At 41.8% G+C, this 12,510-nt stretch overlaps 1 protein-coding gene across 2 annotated transcripts in view; it reads left to right on the plus strand.

Annotated features, from left to right (window-relative positions):
- Positions 1–12,510, plus strand: part of SORCS3 (sortilin related VPS10 domain containing receptor 3) — a 595,481-nt gene that overhangs the window by 437,941 nt on the left and 145,030 nt on the right. For both annotated transcript variants that reach the window (XM_040486371.1, XM_040486370.1), the window contains exon 7: positions 11,675–11,793. In XM_040486371.1, the coding sequence (XP_040342305.1) occupies positions 11,675–11,793 (119 nt within the window). The remainder of the gene's footprint in view (positions 1–11,674; positions 11,794–12,510) is intronic.

Here is a 12,510-nt window from a genome sequence, read left to right on the forward strand (position 1 = left end):
TCTGTATTCTAAAAGGGAATGGGCAGACAAATAAACCAGCAGCTCCTGAATAGCTGATAGCCTTCTTATAGTCACACACAGGACATGCTAGGAACCCACAGGAAAGGGGACTTCTTTATATTTGGTGTATTTGAAGTCAATTGAAACCTCAGTTTTTCTAGCCCTTTTGTTTGGTCATTCACATGTCTAAAAGGAAAATAACAATTCTCTGAACATCTTAAAAGAACTAGTAGATCTTGGATAATAGTTATTTTTCCTTCCCCTGACTTTCCTTTGTTATTCCACTTTTTTTTTTTTCCATGTTGGAGAGTCTGTTCCTTAATCAGCCCATTTCAGACCACTTACCCCATGTTGTGGATTTGCCAATTACTATTTTGTAAATTATCCTCAAAAGCACCTTGAGCAGTAAAATTCCATTCTCTGCTTCTTCTAGCAGCACAGTTCTTATGGCCGTTTCTATCAACCTTTAACATCCATGACCCTCTGGCAAGCTGGTTCTATTGCAGATTCCTGGGATCCACCCCAGAGGTTTTGGTTTAGATTGTCTCCTGTAGGGCCTGGGAGTCGACATATTGTTAAACATGCTCATGACATGATTCTGATCCAGATGGCCCCTTCAAGAACACTTTGAGGATCCCTAACCTCAGATGGTGCTGGGATTATAGCCAGCAGTTATATCCTCATAGGCATGAAGAAAGAGCCTTGGTGTTGGGGTCTGGAATTACCCTGTTGTAAACAATATGTGATGATCACGGCAGCTGGGCTGTCATAGGGTTGGAAACAAGAACATACAAGTAGGGCAAACATGTCTTTCCCTTCTTTCTTCCCCTTTTTTAAAAGTAAAAAAAAATTTAATGTTTATTTATGTTTTGAGAGAGACAGGGACAGAGCATGAGCAGGGAAGGGGAAGAGAGGGGGAGACACAGAATCCGAAGCAGGCTCCAGGCTCTGAGCTGTCAGCACAGAGCCCAATGCAGGGCTCGAACCCACGAATCGTGAGATCATGACCTGAGCCGAAGTCGGACACTTAACCAACTGAGCCACCCAGGCACCTTTTTTCTTCCCCTTTTGACTTTCAAGACAAAATCACAATAAATTGTAGCATCAGAGTGCTTTCCAAGTCAAGATAACGTTCACTGTGTTACTTGTTGGGGTGAGAAGGAGAGATTCATAAGGAGTAGTAAAAATTGTTTGAAACCTGTAAGGATGTTCAGAGAATAGAAACAAGATATGGCTATGAAACAACAATTAAATGTTCTATGTAGTTCCCAGAACAAGACAGGGATGTGTGGACATTCGTACTAATGTCGATAAAGAAATTTGTATTTCTTGTTTATTTACCCTCTCACATTCACTCCACAGAAATGGAAGAGTTTCCATGTGTGAAGACAGTGGTTCTCAAAGCTTAGCATTAATTATAATCACCTGGAGAACTTACACACACACACACACACACACACACACACACACACACACACACACAGAAGGTCCTGGGCATTGGCCCTTTATGAAATTGTCCTCATGATTCTAAAGTACATGCAATACTAAAAACCACTGCACTAGATATGAGCCTTCCCAAATGGAACATGCATATGAACCATCTGGAGAGCTTGTTAAAACACACATTCCATATTTCTGACAAGCTCACAGGTGACGCTGCTGGTTTGCGGACCCCAATCCGATCAGCACTGCACTATGCTAAGCTGTGGGGGATTTACAGATAAATAGGACACAGCCAGCCCTGACTAGCCAGCCCACAGTTTTAGGGGAGAGGCAGATATACACGCAGATTGTTATTTTGATATAATGTGCCTAAAGCCCACGATTGTCTGATTTAAGTCTTCCCAAAAAGTGCTGTTGGAACCAAAAGGAAGGTGTTCTGAATAATAGTAATTCATGATAGCCATACTTTCAGTTCCATGGAGGAAAAAAGTAATTATAAAGGAAAGAGAATATGAAGAATTAAACAGTTGTAGTAACAATAAGAAGGAGAGAGTATAGAGAAGAAGAAAGAAGGCTTACTGTGTCAAATCACATACTCACAACAGCCAACCTCTTGGCTGGGGAAGCCCCGTGGTGAACAGCCCAGTTGGAGTGCCACTTGAGGGTCCTGGGCAGAGTGTCCCCCCAGCACTCAGATGAGACTTCCAACTAACTTCCCACCAGGGCGATGCATATATGACTCGTGTGATTTAGGGCTAGTCGCCAAGTTTGCCTAAGTGCAGTCCTGAGGGAGCTGTTTTTTCTGTTTCTCTTATTGTATCTGACAATCTTAGGAGCCTGGGCATCCGCATATACCTCTTCCCTCCCTGGTCTATTCCATGGGGCCAGCCTGGTCTGGCTCAAGTAGGTGAGGCAAATTAATCCCATCAGGAACAGAAGGGCCAGTTCTGATTCCAAGGCCAGATATGGAGCACAAGCCAACTAAGCTTTCCATGATTGTGTGTGTGTGGGCTCTGGGCAGAAATGCCTGACAAGTCACACAAACAACTTCTATACAGAAGAGAAGGGTACCCCTAGTGCTGAGGAGTAACTGAGGGCTGCACAGAAGAGGCCATAGTTAAGCTTCATCTTGGGAGATGAGTTGGATTCTCCCGGGAGGATGGTAGAAAGGGGGTCAGGAAAGTCATGCTAGAGTGGTGCTGTCCAATGTGGTAGCTGCATCATCACGTGGGGTTGCTGAGCACTTGAAATATGCTGTCCAGATTGAGGTATGCCATGTGTGCAAAACATACACCAGGTGTCAAAGATGTACTATGAATTAAATGATGGAAAATAGCTCACTAATAATTTTTATGTTGACTAAATGATGAAATGATAATACTTTGGATATTTGGGGTTCAATAAAATGTGTGACAATCCGTTTCACTTTTCTATAGACTTTTTAGTGTAGCTACTGAAAATCCATAAAGGTTACTTGTGGCTTACATTGTATGTCCATTGGACGGCACTCTTCTAGACTGGAGGAACAGCAGGTACATCAGCACAGAGCATCGCTTTTCTATACTGTATGTGACACTAAACACCCTCTTTCTCAACCTGGCTCCCACACGTGGGAGCGAACCCAGTGTAAGCCGGTCCCTGTTCTTGTTTTGATGTAGGAATCTCCACTCCAGTCCAGTCCTGGCCCTTCTTTTTGGGAGTCAGACTTCCAGATTAAGCTGAAGCCATTGAATTATCTCTTTCCCTGGCAGGGTTTAAACAGGGCAAAGCCAACCAGTTTGGTTAAAATCATTGTGAACCCATTTCTTCCATACAATTCAGGATTCAAATGACTTTTTCTCCCATTGTCTTCTAGAAATAATTTTTCTCAGAATGTCCCCTGTGATCCTCCCTACACCCGACCCAACGCATATTCAGATACACACATATACACACCCATATCCTCCATCCAAAAGACATTGGGTATCAATAGAAAGTTCATCACCTTGATGCCATAAGAGTTCAGAGTTGAGTTGGAGAATTAATTCTGCCATTTATAAGCTGTTTGACCTTAGATCCCTTCTCTTCCAGTGCTTTATATATTATAAAAAATATATAACTGTATATATATAGTTATATAACTATACATATTATAATCATATGACTAACAAATATAAGAAGTATTTTTATAACTTTTTTTCATCAATGGACTAAAAAAGGTGTTATTACAGAGTAAAATTTATAGTGGGGAGGATTTCAGTTTGGTGAACAGAAAAGTAATAATTAAGGGTATCCAAAAATGGCTAAGGCTATTTTGTGAAGTACTGAGTTTCTCTTCATTAGAAATTCTCAAGCATAAGCCATTTGGATGTATCATAGGGATACCATAGTAAGTGAACCTGGATACAGGCAGAAGTTCTTTAGCATCTAGACACATTTGAAATTTCTAGAATCAAAATCTGTAGCATATATGCCACCATTTCTTGTCCTGGTGCCATCATCACCTGCCATCAATCTATCACCGCACCTTCTCACTAAGCCAAGATGAAGCCTAGTACTTTTTAAAAAAATGTTTAAGTTTATTTATTTTGAGAGAGAGAGAGAGAGAGAGAAAGAGAGAGAGAGAGAGAGAGAAAGTGCATTTGCAAGCGTGAGCCGGGGAGTGGGAGGGGGGAGGGGCAGAAAGAGAGGAGAGAATCCCAAGCAAGTTCAGTACTGACAGTGCAGAGCCTGACATGGGGCTCAAATTCGTGAACCGCAAAGATGCTTAACCAACTGAGCCACCCAGGTGCTCCAAGCCTAGTACTTCTTAACAGACCTGAGGGAATCCTAACTAATCAAATGGTCTTGGCACCCAATGCAAAACTGTTAACCCTATAGCCTAAACTTCAGGTTCTAGATACATAGAATATTGGCTCTTAAAGAACCTTGGATTATTGACTAGTTCAGTAATTTTAAACTGTGTAACTCTGAGCTCTAGCAGTGTTCTAAGAACTCAGAGGCAAGATGGGGATGGGGTGTGGAGTTAAGCCAATGGGACTGCTGAATTCTTGACTTACATTCAACTAGAAATGGTGAACTAAAGTTCACTTTCTATATTGAGAAGAAAGGATCTTCTTTGCTAAAAGCGTTCCAAAGTTTTTTTTTTTAAGTTGAAATAGAAAAGGTACTTTGAAATTGCATCACTTGCAAAAAAGTACTAAAATATACAATAACTTTCTCAAGGCCACGTAGATAGCTGTGGATGAGGACTGAAGCAGAACATGGATTCTTGTCTAATTCTCAGACTGATTGTCCTTCCATGATTAAAAAAAATAATAGTTGGGATCATTGGTCCTGCTGTTAATATGCCTGTGTTCTAATCCTGGTTCTGTCATTTCCCAGAAGCTGTGGAACTCAGGCACATCACTTAATTGTTGTGCCTCAGGTTCCTCATCTATGAAATGGGGATGCTAGTAATTGCAACTCCTTACTGGATTGTTGCAGGAACTAAATAAGTTAATACATACAGCTTCTGCAACACCGGAAGACATAGAGTGAGCATTCAAAAATACTACTTCTTGGGGCATCTCGGTGGCTCAGTCGATTAAGCCCCTGACTTCGGATCAGGTCATGACGTCATGGTCTGTGAATTCAAGCCCCACACTGAGCTCTTTGTCGACAGCTCAGAGCCTAGAGCCCGCTTTGGATTCTGTGTCTTCATCTCTCTCTCTGCTCCTCCCCTGCTTACACTCTGTCTCTCTCTCTCTCAAAAATAAATAAATGTTTAAAAAAACTTTTTAAACAATGTTACTTCTTGTTATTGTCATCATCATCATCATCGTCATCATCTAGTCATCACTGTCACTGTCATCATCGTCATTATCATCATTATTGTCATTGTCATCATTTTTATCGTCATCATTGTCATCATCATCATTATCACCATCATCATTATCACCACTGTCATCATCATCATTGTCATCATCACTGTCATCATCACTATTGTTATCATCTAGTCATCATATTCAATCAGTCTCAGTTTATTTGGCAATTGGAGTGGAAAGAGCTCTGGATGCAGTACCAGGAGTCCCAAGATATTCAAGGACATTGTGATTTCTAAATCTCTATAACTGCCATATTCCCCCTATGCCATAAGAAAATAGGAGACACTAGAATTCTTCGGGTAATTAGAAGTTTCACAAAAACTCTAAATCCATAAGCACAGTAGGCAGGAATGGAATAAGGTAGGTAAGCTACCTTTTTCAATTCGTTGATTTTGTTTTCAGTACCTACCATGTCTGGAGGGTTGTGTAGGCATTTCCAGCATGTGGGTGCCCTGCACACAGGTTAGCCCCACTCCTCAATCAAGGAAAAGGAGGCTTGTGGAAACTAAATAACTTTTCATAGTTTCTTGGATCTGCTGGTTTTTACTTGTTTGCATCTGAGAGTTAATGCTATTATTCAAAATAAATAGCTCCTGGGTATTTCTCTAAGAGAGGACCTGAGGAGCTGATTTGCTTTTTGTTCACAATTTAATTCACTTTTTCAAACTTTGACAACATGTATATTACCCAAAGGGATGGAAGTTGAATGAATCCAAGGAAAGTTTCTTTCTCCGAGGTGGTAAGAGGCATGATGCCTAGGATAGTTTGAATATTTAGTAATCTCAAAGGCAAACCATTGCCACAAGTCACAATATCACTCAATATAACAAAAGCGTTTAGGTTTTTTAATGTCATTCAATTCAATTTAACTAGCATTTACTGGGACTTTATAAAGTTAGCTTAGGAGACAAGCAAAGATAACTAAGACTTCATTCCTACTTCTGAGGAGGTGACCCTTTTGGAAAGGTTTGACAGAGAAAGAAACACTGGATATAAATGGATGAGAAACTTGCCTTGCTGGATGGGGAAGTTAGAGACTGCCTCCCTAAGCCTTACAGAATTCCTGGCAAAAATATATCTCCTTAGGAATAAAAGAATGCTAAGGATGTCAGATAATCTCCTTCATACTCTCTGTCTATATTCTCCAGTTCTCAGATCTTCCTCTGTCCAGCGCAAACCCCAAGGCATGTTCACTTGTGAATATCCCATTTTCCTCACTGGTCTGTGATTCTTCTGAGAATGTTCTCTGGTTCCTGGAAGTTCTCCGAGTGCCTGACACTTGAAGCTTCACTATACTCCTTGACCCAGTGCAAAAAGGAACGAATCAGAGACCACCCCTTCTTGCTATATGAGACCTTTAGCCCAATATCTGCTAGGTGAGAAGGCGTGAAGGCCGGACTCACTAGGGAGATGTTCTTATCTTCCCTAAAGGGTCTTCCAGCAGTAGAACTAGTTAAATTGAGCCAGATATTTCTAACGTTAATGAGTAGATCCCTCTATTGACAGTGCAGGGAACAAAGCCTTTGACTTTTAGCTTTTGTAAGTGGAACAGTGACTACACCAGCTCTTCAAAATACATTAGGAAGACATTTGACATTTAGAAATACGTTAATCATCAGGGTAATGATTGACTCTCAACCCCTAGGGAAATCACTCTCTAATTTTCTTACAGGGATATCCAAATGAGTTCTTCATTCAATCTGGTCTTTCTGATTTTTCATTTCAAAGGAAAGGATAGTAAATAAAAGATTAAGAATATGGATTAATCAAAGCTAATCCATTAACATGTGATTATATAGTGCCTTCCATGAGCTTTGCCTACCTAAAAGGCCATGTTCAGTTTTCACTCCCTTTTTAGGAATTTCCTTCTCACATAATATACTTCTCCATCTTGTCTACACACAAAGGCTGCCTTCTCCTTCAAGTCCTCCTTGGTTATTCAGGCTCAGATTTTTTTTTTTTTTTTTTTATTCAGGCTCAGATTTTTTTTTTTTTGTTTTGTTTGTTTGTTTGTTTGTTTGTTTGTTTTGTTATCTGCACACCCAAAGCACTTGAAGAAATTAAACAGGGGTATAAATTTGGACTATGACTTTACTAGTAGGACCTGTGATATGGTCTTTTGACTCTCCACAGACAAACATTACTTGTTATTAATGGAGGGTCTGAGAGATGCCGAGTGTTAAATTCCCTTCCTTCTCGTTCCATATTAAGAAAGAGGTACCATCTATTAGTCTGTTAAAATGTATCCAATGATATGCTAAGCATTTTTCATACATAATCTTATTCAATACTGATGACAGTCCCTGGAGGCAGATACTAACTTGCGGGTTATTTCACAGATGAAGAGCCGTGCTACTTACTCAAGGGTGATAAGCAAGTAACAGGTCCAGGACTTGAACACAGCCCAGTCTGGCTTCAGAGGCCTTGCTTTCAAATACCACACTATGCTCAAGAGCTCTGGACCCCTGCCATCTTATCAGGCGTTTGGTGTTACTAAAAGCAAACAAAAAGGCCACAGGTATTAGAAGCCTAGTTTGGGATTCAAGTTAAATGATGAATATCCTTCCGTTTCATCTTTAAATCTCCATGACTGTACCCAGCTTCATTTCAGGATAACGTCCAAAGCCCGAATCTGAGAACTTTTGCAAATGTGAGGCTCTTGGTGTCCCCTGCTCACTTTTGACACCCTGAGTCCCTCGTCATCCTCGGTCACTTCCATCTGGTAGCCAGGCCTGCCCGGTAATTGAGTCTCCCCTTTTTCTCTATTCTGAGTTTTCACCAGGCAGTGGGTAGCTTAGCACTTACTATCATGTCTCTGTATGTTTGAAAAAAAGAGTGTTGAGACTTCCAATATATGAGTCCAGCTAAAGACTGCAAGTCCCCTGAATTTTAAGTGGATTTGAAAAACTCATTTCAGTGCTGCTTTCCTGTTAAATTGGACCTTTCGTTCCATGCTGGGCAGTAGCAAGCAGGGGGAGAGCCAAGAAGTAGGATGAGTTTGGCACAAGAACTCACCTGCTGTGGGCCAAGGTTTAGGTAGGTTTTGATTTTGTTTGGGGTGGCCTTGAATACACTTGATTCTTTTTTTTTTTTCCCCAAAGTGTCCAAATGGGAGAGTGAATAGTAAACAGACAGTAGAAAATGAGCCTGTGGGGGGGCGGGGGATAAGCAGATGTCCTCCTGTGCGTACCTTTGATTAGCAGTATAAGGAGCTTTCTGAGACACTGGCTGGCAAGAAGGAAGCAGGTTGTCATGTCAACACTTGTGGTTTCTTTATGTGTATTTACTGCAGCTTTTCACTGGCTTTTAGTGCCTTATTCTAGGAGAAAATTACTAAGGCTTTGTGGGTCCAAGAGTATTCCTGGTGGGCAGGCCATGTGCTGCTCAGCACAGCCTGTGCTCTCGGCCTTCCCTCGCTCTCACACCCAGAAGTGGAAAGCCAGGCCATTCTTAGCTTTCTGTGTGCGCAGAGACAAAGAGGAAGTCAAGGGCAGGCTGTACGTACAGAACGGTGAACAAGCTGGGTTTGCTAATGGGGCAGGGAAGAGGGGGAAGAAGGTCTCTTCTCTGGAGAGGAAGGTAGGGACCAAATTACAGAACAGGTGACATGTTTGGATGTAGGCTTGTTTTGTTTGGCTTTACGGTATTTGGCCCGCACCCTATTTTAAATGTAGAATAGCTGTCCTTTTTTTTTTTTTTTAAATCAGGCAATTTCACATTTAAAAAATAGAGACAGTTAGATTTATTATAAGACACAGAACATCTTACTCCTGTGTGCCAATGATGAACAGACACTGAGGAGCTTCTCCTCCATGAAGAGTCAAGTGTTGGCCATTTCACTGCCGTCCCCACCGCTCCCGAGTGCTCCCAGCCGCCGAGGCCGTGTGCCAACTGCTGTTTGTCATTTTCACCCAGCTCATTTTATTCTTACACATTACTTGTCTGCCTCCCTAGGCACTTGATTTTATTCGGCTTCTTGTAAAAAGGCTTCTGTTCTATAGAACGACGTTTGGGCTTTGTCCCAGGGCACTCAGAACTGTTTTGAAGCTGGGAGAGACTAGGTCAGGTTTAGGTTTTAGAGATGACTCTGGCTCCCTGCCTCGGGTCCATCCAGTTCCCAGTCCATCATGTACATGCAGGCTAGTCGTGAAATGGATGCAACAGGCCACACCGATGAGAAGGACTTGTCCCAGGCAAGTGGCAGGGCTTGTGGAGAGAAGAGGAGAGACTAAGCATGTCAGAGGCAGGATGGTCGGGTCTGGGAACCAACTGGACTACATGGCGTATGGAGGAAAGAAAAGTTAAGAGGCATGTGCTCACGGGCGGGTGAAAAGACTGCTGACAGAAAGAATGAGATCCATGTTTGACATGTTTGGATTAAGAATACCAACGCAAATAGGCTTTGTTCAGCTATGGACGTTCAGGAAGTAGGGATGTAGCACATAATGAATTCATTTCTTACCCACATGTGTTTGTTACATTAGCATCATGTTTATACATAAATGTGTGGAATAGCTAGCTGCAAATAATATGAGTAAGCCCCTTCCTGGTCAGCAGGTCCTTTTGATTCAAAAACCTCTGTCTCATTCACTGTTGTATTCCTCGTACCTAAGCAACACCCAGTATTTTGTTCACACACCAGAAAAACTTGTTGAAGCCATCAGTAAATTAGTTAATTAACGATAAACAGGGAGGGGTGCCTGGGTGGCTCAGTCTGTTAAGCGTCCACCTTTTGATCGCGGCTCAGGTCATGATCTCATGCTTCATGAGACTGAGCCCCATGTCAGGCTCCGTGTGACCGTGCAGAGCCTGCTTGGGATTCTTGGTCACCCTCTCTCTCTGCTCCTCCCCTGCTCATGCACTCATGTTCTGAGTCGGTTGCTTAACCGACTGAGCCACCCAGGTCCCCCAATTATAACCATTTTAAAAGCAAATGTACGGGGACACCTGGGTGGCTCAGTCGGTTAAGTGACTCTTGGTTTTGGCTCAGGTCATGATCTCAGGGTTTGTGGATTTGGGCCCTGCATCGGGCTCTGTGCTCACAGCACGGAGCCTACCTGGGATTCTCTCTCTTTCCTGTCCTCGTTGCCCCTCCCCACCATCTCAAAAATAAATAAATAAACATTAAAAAAAAAAAATAAAAGCACATATATACACAGGTTTCTTTACAGAGACTTACCTGTAGTTTTTCCCCAGTAACAAATAACTGAATAAGTTATCTTTCTTGGATGACCCTATAGTCATAATTGGGATGCATTTTAGAGTCAGAGATTTTCCCATTCAGCAACAGCTTCTGCTGTCATGTTCCTGTTTTGCTTGAGGGGCTCTTGACCTGCTGAGATCTTTTGAAGATTTTACAAGTGATTATAGAGGATTTATAGGTTTTATATAAGTAATAGGTGAATACATTCTTATTGTAAAAATAATAAAAATGTATATAATATGGAAAGGAAAGGTCTCACTTCAACACTATTTCCATTCTTTTCACCCAAAAGTAATCATAGCTAATTTTTATGGGTTCCTTTAAAACTTTTTCTTTGCACTGTGGCACAAACCTATACATTTATAAAGGCAAGGTTTTGGGGGGGACATAATTGTATCATACTACCATACTGCCAAGTAATTTTTTCAAAGGTTATTTGAAAAGGAACAAGGATTCTAGAGAAATCAGGATGTGGATGTGTCCATATCTACTTATTATTTTTTAATGTTTAGTTTTGAGAGAGAGAGTGTGTGCACATGATGGGGGGAGGGTTAGAGAGAGGAGACAGAGGATCTGAAGCAGGCTCTGTACTGACAGCACAGAGCCCCATTCAGGACTTGAACTCATGAACTATAAGCTCATGACCTAAGCCGAAATCAAGAATTGGTTGCTTAAGTGACTGAGCCACCCAGGCACCCCTCTAGTTAATTTTTTTAATTATAGCATAGCATTCTGTAATATGTGTACCTTAGTTCATTGACATGTTCAGGGACCTTTAGCCTGTTTCTGATTTTTCACTGCTATGAACAATACCCCAGTGAGCATCTTTGCTCCTGACTCTTTGGGAAAATATACGAGTGTTTCTCCAGAAGACATTCCTTGCATTAGAATTGCTGGTATAATATACGCACATTTAAAATTCTGATATTTCAAATTGGTTCTTCCAAAAATCTATACCAGTTTACCCTTTTGTCAGTAGGATGTAAGATTAACTCTTTCTTCCACTCCTTTGCCTCATCTAGATATTGCCATTTTTTAATAATTATTACAAATTTTGTGAACAAGAATGAAATCTCATTGCTTTGAACTGTATCACTGATTTCCCATGGGGTAGAGCCTTGTGTACTGATGAGAGCTTTGTCACCATTTCTCTTTGCGTCTAAGTGTCGCTCTCCCATTTCAGATGCTCACTACCTCACCTGCAGGATCCAGGAATGTGCTGAGACCACTCGGAGTGGGCCTTTTGTCCGCTCCATTGACATCAGTTCCCTGGTTGTTCAGGATGAATATATCTTCATTCAGGTGAGTCCAGAAAATGCATTCAGTGGTAGAGGTGGGGGTGCTTAGGTGAAGTCAGGAAAATGAGGGCAGCATTCCCGAGGTTGTGAACACGTGGAGCTGGGGTGAGTCTCTGCTTTGGTGACCCATTCTCTGGGGGATCCAGGACTTCTGGTGAAAGATGAAGATGTTATGGGTCAGTATCACGGATGGGGTCTTTAGTGGCCCACTGAATCCTCAGCTCGTTGCTGTTTTATTATACCAAAAGGGTCCTAAAATGACCAGGATTTAGACTAGGGCTTGGAAGTTTCTTAGAGCCACATCTCCATTGGATCTGACTTTCAGTAGTTTATCAAAGCCATGATCCATTGCTGTCCAAAGTGACCGGTCTCATTTGGGAGTGAGAATCCCCAAGAAATGAAGCATCTCTAGGATTTTCTTTCTAGAAAAATGTAGAGCTCTCTAAATCTTGCCCTCCCTTTACAGTGCTGACCACTCCCTGATATGTCCTGAGTCCAGAAATCCTTCACTCCCAAGAGCTCTGACTCACGGAGAAAACTAGGTGTGACTCACATTTTTAGGCAGGAAAGGGAAGCCCTGTTTTAGGTGTTGAGTTTCCCTGGAAGGAGATGCAAAGAAGAACAAAAATGAGGAAAAAGAAAAGGTGATGCTTCTGCTCCAGAGTGACTTACAGTGTGTGTGTGTGTGTGTGTGTGTGTGTGTGTGTGTGTGTGTGTGTGT

The sequence above is a fragment of the Herpailurus yagouaroundi genome, unplaced genomic scaffold (assembly GCF_014898765.1).
Source record: "Herpailurus yagouaroundi ecotype Mexico unplaced genomic scaffold, PumYag 163, whole genome shotgun sequence".
Classification (NCBI taxonomy): Eukaryota; Metazoa; Chordata; class Mammalia; order Carnivora; family Felidae; genus Herpailurus; species Herpailurus yagouaroundi.